The sequence below is a fragment of the Oncorhynchus clarkii genome, chromosome 32 (genome assembly GCF_045791955.1).
Source record: "Oncorhynchus clarkii lewisi isolate Uvic-CL-2024 chromosome 32, UVic_Ocla_1.0, whole genome shotgun sequence".
NCBI classification, from domain to species: Eukaryota; Metazoa; Chordata; class Actinopteri; order Salmoniformes; family Salmonidae; genus Oncorhynchus; species Oncorhynchus clarkii.
In genome coordinates, this window is record NC_092178.1 from 32,297,217 (window position 1) to 32,314,101 (window position 16,885).

At 42.0% G+C, this 16,885-nt stretch overlaps 1 protein-coding gene across 1 annotated transcript; it reads left to right on the forward strand.

Moving 5' to 3' along the window:
• Positions 1-915: 915 nt before the first annotated feature.
• On the forward strand, positions 916-13,912 carry LOC139392439 (uncharacterized). The gene is made up of 9 exons (XM_071140420.1): positions 916-994; positions 4,837-4,895; positions 5,268-5,288; positions 5,449-5,721; positions 6,055-6,354; positions 6,567-6,854; positions 7,153-7,331; positions 10,308-10,406; positions 10,651-13,912. The coding sequence occupies exons 2-9, from the start codon at positions 4,850-4,852 to the stop codon at positions 11,071-11,073; spliced, it is 1,629 nt and encodes a 542-aa protein (XP_070996521.1). The 5' UTR covers positions 916-994; positions 4,837-4,849; the 3' UTR covers positions 11,074-13,912.
• Positions 13,913-16,885: the final 2,973 nt, after the last annotated feature.

Consider the following 16,885-nt stretch of genomic DNA (forward strand, 5'->3'; position numbering starts at 1 on the left):
ATTAGTGTGGTATAATGAAGCAAAAATACACTCACAAGGAATCTATAAGAAACACTTACTGTAACACCGTTGCATTGCAACATTTTGAAAATCAGGTCAATAGAAACAAATAATAAATCAATAAACTGTTGGGCAAAGAAAATAGTCAAATATAATTATAGAAGAGTGTGAATATGAATAAGCACTTGAAAACAGCAGACAACCCCAAATGCTCTTCCAAAAATATTGTTACCTTGTCCAGCACTAGATTAGAATATGTGGATTCCTCAACCTGGATCTGTGATGGGGCCCAAAAAAGGCATAAGCAGTGACAGACAAATCAGATTGTATTTGTCACATTGTACTTCTTAAACAACAGGTATGGAATTGGAGTATCCCTTGGCTCCATTGATGCTATTACAAACAGTTCACCAGCAGCGGGGAAAGAACTCAGGAGGAGAAGGGGGGGAAAGAGTCAAAACGGATAAAATAAAAACGAATTAGGTCGTGAATGGAGGGTCATTTTGAATTTGTTTAATTCATCAGTCACCACTGTAACTAACCCACCTATACGTGAGAAATTGTAGCCTACACGATATCTAAAGTTGTACAATTATATTTATATATATATTCAATTTGTTGGTACTTTCCTGGAATAAATGTGTTATATTTGTTGTTATTTCATCAAACATCAAGGCAAACAAGATGTGAAGTCATAATACCATATCATAATCCCACATGAATACGAGTGGAGGCATTCCAGAGCCGAACATCCGGATTCTAACGAAATGGCACGAGCTCCACCGATCATTAACAGACCACAAACCGATAGCTACCGAAGCTCTCCAGATAATCCCGATTCGTAACACCATTGAAGTCCCTTTCTTTGACGGGTTGGGGGTGAGGGAGAGGGGGAAGATATTAAGAAGGAGAAAACAAACATTTTGTAGAAAACCTTACTTTTTGTACCCCGTAAATCCCATCTGCTGTTTTCGGATCCAAGCCTGTCTGAAAGGTAATTACCAGCAATTATGATGCATCTATATATATTCAGTTCTACTGGTTTTTTATTTCATCGAGAAATGTATGGGTTAAATTTTGCAGTTTTTTCGTTTGCTGGCAGGTTATCTGGTTGTTTTTTATGCATGTCTAACAGCTATATCTAATATGGGTCATTTAGGGCGTGATACCGGTAATGCAGCAGAGACGGGTAGGAGGACAGTAATTACCTTCATCTTCACCTACAAAACATAAAATCTCATGATTATTTTACATGTAAAGAATAGCACTTCCCATAAACAAAGGCTAATAATAGAACATTTGAAACGGGGACAATGACTATTGTTGGGCACCAGGCAGCATTTCATAGGCTATTTATGCTATTTCGAAAGCTTAAACGGCGTCTCTGCACCTTCAGATTCTAGCCTATATCCTTACAATGAACACCAGAACAGACAATATGAGGAGGGTTCGTTTTTTCTAGGCTATTCTTCTCCCCATCAAAGGTGCAGTTTATTATAGGTCTGGGAATAAAAAAGACAAATCATAAGCCTATTACATTTGATCCACCCTCCCCCTCAATCGTTTATGTAATTGATGAACGAATGGTAAGTAGTTGAATGTGAAATTGGTTATTCTTCAATATTTGTTTGACGTCCTGCCCAATGCGTTCATGCGTGGACACCCTGCCAGGACACCCAATCGTTAGGCTACGTTTAATTAATGGGAACGACAGATGGCAAATTTTGCATAGTCGCTAAGTAAGTGTTTGGTCTGGTCACATACTCAATGTACTGAAGAGAGAATACAGGTTTTTCAATGGCACTTGGTCTTGTGCGAAGGGGTGAACGGGGGACGCGAGAAAGGGAGCCTTTGTGCGCGTGTGATGCGCGCAAAAAAAAGAGAGTGCGAGCGTTGCCAAAATCCACATGGATGACAGAAATCGTAGCTGGAACGAGAAGGGGTCTCCCCAGGTCTTCCAAATTCCTCAGTGCAGTATATTCCTCATCATTACCAAAGCTGTGTTTTATCATGTTGGGATAGCCCATGCAGCGAAGCGTGACACGCCCTTGTCGCACCACGGGTGTACAGACTGCACACTGTTTTACCGCCGAGCGATAGAAATTGAAAAAAAGATGCCGCGCGCGCGAGTATGTGAGGAAGAGCGACACGGGATGTGAAACTGAAGAGATACAGTTGAAGTCGGAAGTTTACATACACTTTGGTTGGAGTCATTAAAACTCGTTTTTCAACCAATCCACACATTTCTTGTTAACAAACTATAGTTTTGGCAAGTCGGTTAGAACATCTACTTTGTGCATGACACAAGTCATTTTTCCAACAATTGTTTACAGACAGATTATTTCACTTATAATTCACTGTATCACAGTTCCAGCGGGTCAGAAGTTTACATACACTAAATTGACTATGCCTTTAAACAGCTTCGAAAATTCCAGAAAATGATGTCATGGCTTTAGAAGCTTCTGATAGGCTAATTGACATCATTTGAGTCAATTGGAGGTGTACCTGTGGATGTATTTCAAGGCCTACCTTCAATCTCAGTGCCTCTTTGCTTGACATCATGGGAAAATCAAAAGAACTCAGCCAAGACCGCAGAAAGAAAATTGTAGACCTCCACAAGTCTGGTTCATCCTTGGGAGCTATTTCCAAACATCTGAAGGTACCACGTTCATCTGTACAAACAATAGGACGCAAGTATAAACACCAAGGGACCAGGCAGCCGTCATACCGCTCAGGAAGGAGAAGTGTTCTGTCTCCTAGAGATGAACGTACTTTAGTGCAAAAAGTGCAAATCAATCCCAGAACAACAGCAAAAGACCTTGTGAAGATGCTGGAGGAAACAGGTACAAAAGTATCTATATCCACAGTAAAATGAGTCCTATATCAACATAACCTGAAAGGCCGCTCAGCAAGGAAGAAGCCACTGCTCCAAAAGCACCATAAAAAAGCCAGACTACGGTTCGCAACTGCACATGGGGACAAATATTGTACTTTTTTAAGAAATGTCCTCTGGTCTGATGAAACAAAATAGAACTGTTTGGCTATAATGACCATCGTTATGTTTGGAGGAAAAAGGAGGAGGCTTGCAAGCCGAAGAACACTATCCCAACCGTGAAGCACGGATGTGGCAGCATCATGCTGTGGAGGTGCTTTGCTGCAGGAGGGACTGGTGCACTTCACAAAATAGATGGCATCATGAGGAGGGCAAAATTATGTGGATATATTGAAGCAACATCTCAAGACATCAGTCAGGAAGTTAAAGCTTGGTCGCAAATGGGTCTTCCAAATGGACAATGACCCCAAGCATACTTCCAAAGTTGTGGCAAAATGGCTTAAGGACAACAAAGTCGAGGTATTGGAGTGGCCATCACAAAGCCCTGACCTCAATCCCATAGAACATTTGTGGGTGTAACGGATGTGAAACGGCTAGCTTAGTTAGCGGTGTGCGCTGAATAGCGTTTCAATCGGTGACGTCACTTGCTCTGAGACCTTGAAGTAGTAGTTCCCCTTGCTCTGCAAGGGCCGCGGCTTTTGTGGAGCGATGGGTAACGATGCTTCGTGGGTGACTGTTGTTGATGTGTGCAGAGGGTCCCTAGTTTGTGCCCGTGTATGGGCGAGGGGGCGGTCTAAAGTTATACTGTTACATGGGCAGAACTGAAAAAACGTGTGCGAGCAAGGAGGCCTACAAACCTGACTCAGTTACACCAGCTCTGTCAGGAGGAATGGGCCAAAATTCGCCCAACTTATTGTGGGAAGCTTGTGGAAGGCTACCCAAAAAGTTTGAAAGGGTTCTTCAAAGAACCCCTTTTATTGGATCCTCGAATAACCATTTGAGAACCTTTTGGGGTTCATTTTGAGAACCTTTTGGGGTTCAAAAGAACCTTTTGGGGTTCATTTCTGAACTACTTCCCCTCACCTATTATTATAATTAACAATAATAATATGCATAACAATAACAACAATAACACAATATTTTAGTTGTCAGTGTTAATTATGATTTTAGAGGCAAGGCAAAATAAAAAATGTTCAATATGAGGTAAACTCCCAGAAGAGTCCCAAGTCCAATGGGTATATCCTCTGGCGTGTTGATGTTAATGTGTTGATGTTCTCCGTATCCATAGCCAGAATGATTTTGCAGTGCATGGTGATCGAACATGTTTCCTGTTATATTCATCAGAGGTGTAGGGAGGGTGAAGTCTGTGAATCCCAAAAATAGTAATTATACAGATGATTAACAAAACATGCATACGACAGTGTTCATACCTTGGTTTTTGTGGTAGATGTGAATGAAAAAACTGTTTTGATAATGGTATTCATATGCACATCTTGTCCATAATGTAGAGGCCTATGGGATATTTAGACAGTTCTGTAATTTCTTCATTTATGCCACTGAAAGAGGCAATGCTTATTAAACAGCACTCTGTGTTCTTTCATGGTTGTACACTAGGATCCTTGGAGCCACTTAGATCCTCCCCCTCTCCTACTCCCCATCTCCTGTCGCTGTAGGCAGAATGGTGGCTCAAGCCTAGGCTCATGTCCACTCTAGTCTAATAGTGGTCAGCCTCATCACACAAAAGAGCTGACTAATGCCCTGTGGAACTACACACCACTCCTGTTAATTAACCTCAGGAAATGATGTCATTACCATGGCAGACTCCCAGTTACAGTAGAATTTACTAGGAGTAGATTATTACATTTGAGCTCTGCATGTCCAGATTTAAACTATTCCTTATTATGTTTTGTTAATCTCCATACTGTATCTCTACAATTTAGTTTGAAAGGTATTTGTATACTGTGCATGCATGTACAATAATTAAATCCATATTGTGTTTTCAGAGATTCAATCAAGATGAAAACAATTGGTGTTGCCGTGTTTGGAGCCGTGTTCTGCACTGGTAAGCATATTGGCGGGTTAGTCACCAGTGATTTAGGTTGAGAGGCTGAAAGAGCATAAAGAATGTTTGACACAGTCACATGATTATATCAGATTTGATTCAAATGAGTACAAAATGGTTCGAGTCATTTAGTATCTGCTCCTTTTTTTTTTTCCCCCCTCACTAATTTATGGAGGGTTTGATGTTGACAGCAGTTCTATTTTTGCAGTGAGAATGTAGGCCGTTTACATTGCAAACGTTTTGTGATGTTTGCCAAGTTTAGTAGTTTCTCATCCAGTAGTACAAATGATTTCTAACTTCTTGAAGGATCTTTGTAAACATTGACAAAGAACGTAAAGAAATGCTAAAAAAAACCTATCTTCTACTTTACAGTTCTGACTGCATCCCTGAAAGGTAAAGTCACGCATGATCTACTGATTTTTTTCAGTGACTGTCAAAACCTAAAGATGAAGTGTGAATACCATCAGTAACTTTACTCTGATTCTGACATATTGTTCCTTAAACTCTGCATACCCTTGTCAATCTCTACCTCTTTTACATTCTCTCTCTTCAGTCAAAGAAGAACACAAGATTGCTTTTTTCGGCGAGGATGTGCACATCCCACTCCCATCCCTAGTCAGCACTGATGTTCTGTTCAAGCCCGCCTCCAACCGGACCGCCGAGGTGGTCCTGATGAGGGACGGGCGGGTGGTGGGCCACCGGGCCCAGCTCAACTCCCTCAAGCACCTCATCCTGGAGGATGTGGGGGAGGAGCACGAGGGCATGTACGTGATCAAGAACACCGAGGCGCCTGCCGATGTCAAACACATCATCCTCATCGTCAGGGGTACTGTTCTTCTTCTTGCTGCACAGTTCATTCATCTTCAGCTCTTCTAATTCTTCAAACTTTTCTTCTCAACGTTGCAAATCGACTTGTTTCTATACTTCTTAAAACCACTGTTTATCCAACACATTCACTATCTAAGGTTGTATCCTAACTGTGTAACCCTCAGAGGCAGACGTCAATCGAAATGAACGTTTCTTTGCATTATTGACGTAGTTGCATTTGGTCTGCAATCGATTACGATCATTGTTCTGATGCGAATGCAACTGTATAGGAAGAAAATACTCCCAAAGAGCCCTGAGTGATAGTGCTGTGCTGTTGTGTGCTCTCTGGCAGATTGCGCGCTGGAGCAGGTGGTCAAGTACGGTGAGACATACCACATCCCACTCAGTGACATCTTGGGCCCTATCACCCTGGAGTTCAGGTCCAGTCAAGCTCAGGCCAATCAGACCACGGAGCCCCCGGCAGTGGTATTGCTCAACCAGACTTCCACCCCCCCAGAGGAGTACAAGGGTCGTCTGAGTGTGTCCGAGAAAAGGGTGACTCTAGGCATGGTGCGGGGGACAGACGAGGGAAGCTTCACAGTACTGGACCGCGATGGGAAAGTCAGGGGGAGGTCATGCCTGAACGTGAAAGGTGAGATGAGGAAGACCACAGTCCGAGAGGCAGTGGTCAATGTCCGAGAGGCAGTGGGCAATGTCAGAGGGAGATAATGCTTGATCTAGGGGGTTTGAAATTGTGGTTAGTGGTGTGGGTAAAATAGGATTGACAAAGCTTGAAGACACAAGTCAAAATAAGAGCAACCAGAATTATTTGACAACCTTTTCTCTTTCCACTTTGTTCCAAAGAGCACCAGAACTTCGTCCACCTTTCATATGGCAGTACTTTGAAGATCAACCTGTTTGTGGACCACACCAAAGTCAACCTCATGTACACTCCAGACTGGGACCGGAAGGACCGGGTCATACTAGAGCAAGGAGAGCTGGTGGTGCCGTTGGACCCTTCACTGGACGGCAGGCTGACTGTAGAAGGCTCCGTGTGCATTCTGGAGAGGGTCCGGGTTAGTGACATGGGCCTCTTCAGAGTGACAGACCTGTTGGGGTTCCCTGTGACCAACATCTACCTGGAGGTGGAAGGTAAACCGTGGGTCAGGGAGGAGACTAGGGCTTTAACATATAGATCCATCTATCACCTCTATTAATGGTCTTTCCTTTCCCTTTCTTCTTCTTGTCATCGATGGCACTGTATATTTCACTCTCTTGTTTTGATGTTGTAACGCTCCACATTCGCCTCTCATCCATCTTTCCTCTTTTCTTTGTGTTCCTTTCTGCCTGCTTGTCTTTCTCATATCTTCCTTATCATATTCCTGTCCATCCTCTACCCTTATGTCTTTCCTTTCTCCATCCTCTCTCTCTTCTTTTCTCTCTCTTTTAGCCTATAAGTTACCCACGCTATATGTTGCAATCCTCTCCTTACTGGGCTTCCTGGTCCTCCTCTTGCTGGTGTGTCTGCTCTCCTGCCTGATAAATGTGCGCCGTCGGGCGGAGAAGGCGCGGCAAATTGCCCTCATCGCCCAGCAGGCGGGCAAGGGGGATGGAGATGCATTCGTCAAGGTAACTCACCCTAACGCCTCCTCAACGGGGGGGAAAACGTTAAGACACCATGATCCAACCCCTGTACTATAGTTAAACAGCATCTGCTTTATCATATATGTATGCTATTCTCACATCGAAACACTTCATTTACGAACAATTATCGGCCATTTTCATGTATTTTGGAACCCTGTTACAATGATTCCAGGCCTAATATACTCGTAGACCATCGCACACTGCGACAATGGCTCAGTATGATTCCAAAATGATAACGCCATATTCCTATTACACAAGTCGCAGATTGCAAAGTGATTGTAAGATAAATAATGGTGATGGTAAGACCTCTTAAAGGGATAGTGAGACATTTTACAAAATTACCTATTGGCTTCCTTACCCTGTATGCAGTCTATGGACAAGGTATGACAGCAATTCATGCTTTTGTTTTGTTTACCTGGCCACTGTTTCAACTGCCAACCCTTTAGCGTCAGTGGCACAAACCCAATGCAAGTCAATGGGAACAACATTAGTATTTTCCGCTCTTCATGTCCCATCCATCCTAAAGTATCTTCAAATTGGTTTTGAAAATGAATGTAGTTACTCAGAGATGATTTGGACATGAAGCGGGAAAATTGTAATGTTGTACCCATTGACTTGCATTGGATTTGTGCCACAAATGCTAAAAAAGTTCAACCAAACCAAAGCATGGGTTGCTGTCATACCTTGTCCATAGACTGCTTACAGGGTAAGGTAACCAGTACGGGATTTTGTAAAATGTTGCACTATCCTTTTAAGTATGGTCAACGAAAGATGCCAGTGTACATCTAACTGTATTTGTGTGTGTTTGTGTGCACCTTTGCCTGTCCCGCTCTCTTTTCCTCCAGCAGTGTGCGTTCCTGTGTTCGTCTTTAGTCTTGACCTATAAACCTCCGATAATTAGCTTTAATTAGACTTCAGGTCCTAATTTACTTTGATTAATTTGCTGGAATTCACCAAGGAACGAAACCGGTCTGCCCAATGTCGGCTTCCTGCATGTGTGGTGCTTTGAATCACACAAAATGAGATCACCCATATATCATCAGTCATCACTCTCTCCATATGGCAGATTCCATCATAGTTGTACTTTCAAGTGTTTTGTCTGCAGCCCACAATGTTGCCATTGTCCACCCGTCATCTTAATCTCAATTGGTCCACACAATAGATGTCGGCCTAATTACAAATTGGGGGTAAAATCTAGTTAACGTTTTGCCTTTGCGTTACGTTTCTCCCTCTTAAAGGAGCCTCCGACGGAGCCTCTGCTTGGTGAGAGAACTGTGTTCTGGCTTCATTCCGTAGTGTTAAGTGGATGAATCTGTATTGGTGTTTGTACTAACGCTCAGGGGATGGTCATAGCGTCACTACGCTGTGTGGGCCTCCTACCACCGTCAGTGATTATTTGTCTGTGCCATCCATTCCTCACCCCTCCCTCCTTTCGCCAAATCTCCAAACGGACAAATAACTGCCGCAGTTACTTATTCATGATAACTGCAGTCCTAGCCTCAGTGCAAATAAGCATACAGATGCAGCCGTCCAATACGATTCAGCTATTCTCAAGCACACATGCACATGTATTGTTGTTGGAGGCGGAGTTACAAGGTAAACATGTATTTATGTGTACGTGTGAGTTTGTGCTGATGTGTGTGTGTGTGTGTGTGTGTGTGTGTGTGTATTTGCTGTGCATTTGTCTAAGATCGGGGCAGTAGCGATTAACATATTAATTGGGATGGTGATACTGGACTAGATCTACCACTTGTTTTCTTGATTATATGCTGTGGTGCGTTGCGAATTGCAGGATTTTTACACGTAGTTAGTAGCACACATACAGCACATGCAGAGTACACAGACATAATGTGGGATTAGGCTGTATAGTACACTGGATTAAGTTGCCACCTGGACTAAGATTATCACAGCCGTACACTCTGGTATAATAGCAATTAGTGTTCTCTAGTATTGGAATACTGTGGAGTGAGTGTATAGACCTACACATTAATTACTGCATCAAGAGCATTGTGCATTGGATGGGTTTCCTGGACACAGATTACTCCTGGTCTAAAAATGCATGCTCAATGGAGAATCTCTGTTGAGGGTGATTTTTAGTCCAGTTACTGTCTTAATATGGGTTTGGGAAGCCAATTCAAGCACTGTAGTAATTATTCAAAGTTCGCGGCACTGTACATCCATGTAAGATCTTATTCTTGATTACAATTATTATTATTATTATTGCTTAATCAGCTACTAGCCCAACAGAATTTGTGTCAAAGGTGTGCCGTTTCTATGTTTGTTCGTCTTTGTCTGTGTCTATGTGTGTGTCGGTGTAATTTGTGTACACCTGATGCTATACATTTTTGTGTTTGAGCGTGGTGTACCGTAGATAATTGACATGTATTGAATATATTGTGACATGATGTGAGGGGCCTCTACTGTTCTAATCCCCCTGTAAGGTGTTCCCTCTGGAGGTTTAGACCAAACTATTCAAATGCAGCGAGGCTTCATGTCCCACTTCATTATGGATTTAGCCATAGATTTCTGGAGACTAAGCGACAAACCTGGACAGCTTGTCTGATTGGCTTTGCGGTCGCAACAGCAGTTTCCGGCGTGTTCCGACATGAAAATCGATTGATCTACCTCAATCTCTCTCCTGACGCACTCTAGTATGCGATTCCCTGTCCCTCAAGAACGATGGTTCCCTGAAGCCTTTTCCTCTAAACATCCAGGGTGTTATTTTCGAGCCAACAACTCCAGTCTCTCAATGTGTCACTATATATACACCCGATGATCTTATAAATCCATATAAGAGCTTCGCGTGCAGTACATGTGCTTTTTGTGTGCCAACTCCTATTTACCCGTATGTATTCGTTATGACTCGCAGCGTACATGGTGAAGTGAACCTGTGATTGCTACTGTAATGTGCTTGTCGCGGCTTCCTGCTAAAATACGACCCTCGTGTGTTGTCGTCGGTAGGTTGTTCAAGAGGCCTATACACGGTTCGCTGAGGAATCCACTTTGACGTCTACGTGGGACAACAGCAATGCTACAGAGAGCACGGAGGTCACCATTAAGGTAAACAGGGCTCAGGGACACATAATGTGGTGGGAAGTGGTCTACCGGTGAGCATGTTAAGGTGCAAGAGGAAAACACATCCCACCATTATAATTGCAGATGTTCTAACTGTAGATGAACAAACATAAATGAAGGGGTAATGTGTCTATAAATAACCAGTCTCCACGCCAAGCAGTACCTAGACTACATTTGCAGACACATACGAAATTAATTATTCATGTTCCACGTTACTTTCCTCCCACAGGGTCTGGAGGTATCCAAAGCAGGTCGCTACCACACTCTCTCCTCGGACAAGAACTTCCTGGAGATGAGCGACTCGGGGGTAGAGTTCAACTCCTCCACCCTCCCGTTGGACAGCGAATGTGAGACGGACGTGCCCCAGACCTTCACCTCCCACAAGCTGCTCCTCAACAACTCTGACAGCGTGGCCGCCACCATCATCCCCGAGGGAGACCAGAGTGCCAACCGGACCCCCGACTCGGCCATGAGCCCCAGCTACGTGACCCAGGCCCGGTCTGAGGCCGACGCACCTGAAGAAGACCTGATGGGTGTCACCACGCCAGAAAGGGCATCCAGTGGCGCCGAGCTGTCTGCAGCACTTGAGGCAGCCGATAACGCTATCAGCCCGTCAGTTCCCAATGCCACTGCAGAGAGCACCACCACCTGAGCGCAAACCCACCGGACACCCTGACAATCTTTACTCTTCAGCCTCAATTACTCCCCCCCCCCCCCTCACGCAGACATAACCCAAATCCCGATCACTGCTTTTATAAACTAAAACTACACAAAAATGCTTGGTGTAAAAATTGCCAGTCTAAATGCACTTGACTTAATCTCTAAAGAAAAAATACAAGACCCTACCTAGCTCATTAGAATATATTGATTCTGTGCAAACAGGAAATGCATGTGTAACAGAGTTAAGAACGTACCGTAAGCTCACCACAGCTAGCTTGAAATGTCGCGGATGGAGCCATCCAACTGATACCTTTTGGGAGGCTCAACACGTTGGAACGTTGTCACGCAGGGCGGTCACGTGTGTTGCGAAGCAGAGGATCACTGGTTCGAGCCCAGTATGGGGCAGTCGGACAGTGGAGGAAGCTAAGCTGTTAGCAGCAGACTGACCCCTGTTACACGTGCATTTAAATTAGACTTAAAAGCCAGGATTTAGCCTTAGCTGGCCCAAGAGGCAATTTATAGTATTGATGACTGCATAGTGCATGCATGCCTCTTTGGCCTAAGAACCAGAGACAAAGATAATATCTAAGATAACTTGGTGGACTAAGGGAAAAGGCATTATGATGATTCATGAAAATACATTAAGAGTACCATGCAGCCCAAAAGGAATGAGTGCACACTGATATCTGAGTAACTTTTTTTTATACCCCTGTAAAAATGAATCCCAGAATTCTTCTAATGACAAAAATGTAAACATTTTTGACAGAGCGAAAATATATTTGATCTATATTTCTTATTAGCATTGAATGCTCTTACCACCAGTACTGTATGTGGGGACATAGACATAGCAGCTGTATGTGGGGACATAGACATAGCAGCTGTATGTGGGGACATGGACATAGCAGCTGTATGTGGGGACATAGACATAGCAGCTGAATGTGGGGACATAGACATAGCAGCTGAATGTGGGGACATAGACATAGCAGCAGTATGTGGGGACATAGACATAGCAGCTGTATGTGGGGACATAGACATAGCAGCTGTATGTGGGGACATAGACATAGCAGCTGTATGTGGGGACATAGACATAGCAGCAAATTATATGATATATGGTAATAGACCAAATTCATTCTACAAATAACATTGTAATACTAGATTAACAAGACCAATAATAACAACTTTATTTTTTAATACATCTCAGTAAAAAAAATGCTTCTGACAAACATAATGAGTATCTGACATAGGCCTATACCGCTACAATTTCATTACATCCAGAGAGACACTATTAACAGAAAGTACAGGCATGGCATTAGGCTTTGGCACCAACTCAGAGAAAGCGCTTGTCTCAGCATATAGCCTCTATAGAATAGCAGAGTTGGAGAGCTAAAACCCCCAAGATCTTCTTACATCATTCTTGCTAACTGACACAAGCTAGTAGATTGAATAACACCATGCTATGCAAGAAAGCTAGTAGTGTCCCTGAGCATGTAACAAGGTGTCCAATCTCTGCCACTTTTGATGACATAATCCCAGCACAGTAAATGTTTACTACATCCCTCATCTTGCTAAACAAATGACCTGGAACTAATACAATGGGAACTTCACATCAGGTCATTCTAAACCCCTCCACATCACGTTTCTCATTAGAACCCCAGCCACTGCAGAACAAGCCTTGGAACAGACTTCTAGAACTTCTCTGACAGATGGGACATGACAATGATCCCTTTTGAAGGGACCTGAACGTTTGGATCGCTGCCCTTTAATAAAGGCAAGTAAGTAAGGCAGACCTATGGAGAAGGAATTACATGCATGATGTCCTTTTTCCTTCCTATTTTGCCTGACTCCATGGCCCTGTTAGCCAAAAGGAACTGAACGCTGAATTGATAAATGCTAACAATTAAGCCAACTTACTTTCCTGACAGACTGAAAACACTGCTTACTGAGTGAGACTGGAGCGCCAACAAAGCCAGCAAGTTATTAAGATTCAATGTATTTGCTGCTGCATTCATCACTGTCTTTATGGGGGAAGGTTTTTATGCATTCTCTTTTAACACAATATACATTGCCAGAGTCACTTATTTGAACCACACATCCCACCCAGAACCTCTAAACGAATAACAGTAGCTGCTTCATCTCAATTCAGTGCAGCATCTTTTGCAAACGCGTTGTATTTCAGATAGGCGAGGATGAATGACTAGACTACAATGACGCGGCAAAGTCACAATGCAAAATAGAACATCGTTCTTATCCAGCATCGTGATTGCCGAACTGCTTAAATTTCGTGATGATTGTATTGTCTTAAGTTCTATTCGAGTTGTAACCCAGATCTATTCGATCTGTTCAGTCTGAACAGGAAAAACACAGAACCGTTCGCCGACCATTCAGATAACATCAGTCCATTTGCTGCAAATATACATTACAAAGACATCCACCCTCAGTCCATTTGCTTCAGAAACAGTATATTATTACATCCATTACAACATCTGACAAACCATTCCACTAAGGCCTCCCATTGGTTTCAACTCTAGTCCAATCAGGTTCTGCATACTATTAACGAAGGCATTCTGTATGTCGATAATAGGTGGGTGTATAGCTGACCATGTTAAAAATGTCAAAGCAAAGGTAATGAAGGGGTGTAACAGTCCCAGGCATTCTGGGACATGGTGTAGTTGTTGGTGGGGGACAGCATCTGCTAGCAATATCGCTGCCTCGTGTTGTAACCGATTTAGGATGTCCGTGAAAGGAACTCAAGAGAGTAAGTCAAACATGATTGGTGTCAGAAAGAAAAAGCACAAATATAATTACATGAGAAAAAGTCCCCGTGTAACAAACATTTTTTTAAATGTTTATTTTATTTTATTGCAGCTGTTGTAAATAATAATACCTGCAAAATACAAGTATAATTCTACTTTGCTTTTTTGTTTAAAATGAAGGTTTAATTGTTTTGCAACATAAGAATACTGGACAGCATAAATATCTTATGTATAAATGAATCATATCTGATGTAGCTACTTCATCGTTGATATTCTATCGGCTATTATCTTGGTTTTGTGGAGTATTACAATTTTATAGATGTGTGTTAAATTGGTGCTGAATTTGCACTGATTAGATTAGGATGGATAACAACGTTGACTAAAGACAATGTAAAAGCCACCTAATCTTTAAAGCTATCCCTTCCATATCAGGTAACAAGCTACTGAATCCATGGTCTGGGGAGGTATATTTGACCCATTCCTATTTTAGCTAATTGACTTCTGATTGAATCTTGAGCAATATCCGTGCTGTAGCACCAAAATTATTATTATATTTTTTAACTGGGTAAAAAAAAAAGTATATCTACAATTCATACACACATACTATACCTTACAAACATTACCCAAAGCTCACTTTCAAGCACCCTTGTATATAGCCTAGATATATTGCATGTGCATCGCCAATACTGTTTCTTACTGCAAAGTTATGCAACATTTTATATCCCTGAATTGCGTCTTTTATCCTTTCACTAAGTTCACAGTAGATAGATACTGATACACATAATATATGAGATGCCTTAGACTGAGTGGCTGAGAAGACGTAATAGCAGTAAAATGCCTATTTTTCTGTCTCCCGTTCTCTTCCGCTCTCTGTTGCATCACATATCATCTACCTATCACGCGATAGTATCAGCACCTGAGAATGTTTTTGGAAAAATGCTTGACGCGCTTGAACATTTCGTCAGAACTCGTAGTATCACGACTATAACTAATAATTTTGTTCATCTTATGCAGATAACTGCTGTCATAACTGTAGTATTCCCAAGAGCTACTGCTGCATGCTGACCTGTATATTGCCTGTGAGACAGCAGGAATACTGTACTATTTAAATTGCACTGTAGGTTCTATCCTGTTGGTGTCTGTTCATGCAGTCAATGAGGTATTCTCAAATGTCAATATTACTATGGCTAAAACTGGAATAATGTACACCTCGACCCGCAAAAGCCATGACAAAATCAGCTCTGCAATTTTCAAGTGTACCAGTTTCCTTCTTTTTTTTAGGTTCATTGGAATGGGTAGTTTATTACTATGATGTGACGACGTAGGAAAGGTTAAGAATTAAGAATAAAGGGAGAAAACGTGTCGGAATGCTAGAAAGAGAGGTCAAGTTTTTTGTAGACCTGCACCTGCATTAAATTCTATTTTCTTAATATTGATGTCAGCCTACATGGTATGCAAGCAAATGGTCACCCAGGGGGAGAGTAAAGTCTTGGGGTGACTTTATGCTATATACAGGAAAAGAATGTGTGATTTTGACGACAAAGTTTGACCATTCATTATTGAGCCTACCATGTATGTGCATCCTTTAAACAATACTCAGTAGTATTTAGTATTCAGCAATATATGTCCAGTTTACCTACTTCAGGGTTGAGTTCACTAGCCCGAAGTACATAGTTGAAATCAGCTGAAGGATTTACCTACCTGGCAGGTTTATTTCAGATCCCTTGGTGGGAAAATGTCAGATATATTCAGGAAAACTGCTTCTGCAAATTAAACGATGCATGCTAACCTTGGTTGTTATTATTGCATTTGATTGTTTTGTTTAATTTAAAATGAATGACTTTCCAAACTTGTCTGTTAGGTTTAAGTCCAGAATTCTTACTGTTGGTTCCCTAGCTATATTATCATTGACTTTTATAATACTTCGCTATCATGTAGAAACAACTATGCCCTTGTATGCTATAATTAACCATTTATAAAATGTAATACTTTTGGCATCATGCACAGAATTTTTTTTATGTTTTTTTTTTCTGTAATGAATGAGCAATGTCCATTAAAGGATTTTGAAGAGATAGCAATGGAAAAGGATGCCATTATTGTGTCTTGTGTCAGTGCCTTGTCTGCAATATATTCTTCCAATATAAGGACCAAAAATATTAAGCTGAGGTAAACTCACTAGGGAACCTTGGTGTAGCAGGATTGGGAAAGTCATTTCCATAATGAAGTCAAATTCTGGAAGAGAATCAAGTTTCCTCCTGTAATGTGCAGACATATGGCCTACTGCAGGTGTAGCTACAGATTGTAACACCAGATGATTTTTGTTGTCTATTACTGGACGTTACAGGTTTGCCTACATACAAAACTATACCAACAATTTTTTTCGATGAACCTGCATTTGGCGATACTGTCTTCATTCTCGATTCAGGAAAACAGGTATCTTATAAATGTCAGTGTCCAGTTGCAGGTGGTTCTACAAACACCAGAGAAAACTCAAATAGTAAATCCATGATTTGTATCGAGTGAGATATGCCTCTTGCATGTATCTTTATTTTACTTGCACTGTCGCCTAGAAACTACTAGTTCCGGCAAAGATGCGTGGCAGCTAAGATGGTGAGGAACCTTTCTTAGTTTTATTTTATTTTTTGCAGAACCACCTGCAACTGGACAAGGACATTTATTTTTTTCAGAATAGAGAACGAAGAGAGTAGGCCTATCGCCAAATGCAGGTTAGTTGAAAGATCTATGGAGCAGTTTTGTATAGGAAAACCAGTAACATTTAGTAATGGACACCAAAAATCTTTGGTTATATAACATTATCTGGTGTAGTAGGCCTACAATCTGTAGTTACAGCAGGTGCTGCAGTGCACTGTTCTAACTAACTAAACTAACTAACTAAACTAACTAAAAGTTTCATATGAAGTAGCAGGGCAGGTAGCTAGCTACCTCTGTGCAGTGACTGAGTTTCATAAAACTGTGCCATAGCTGTGAGTGACAGCACGGAGGCGGGCGGAAGTGGCGTGGAATCTCGCGCAAGAAAGCCCGGCTGGCGCG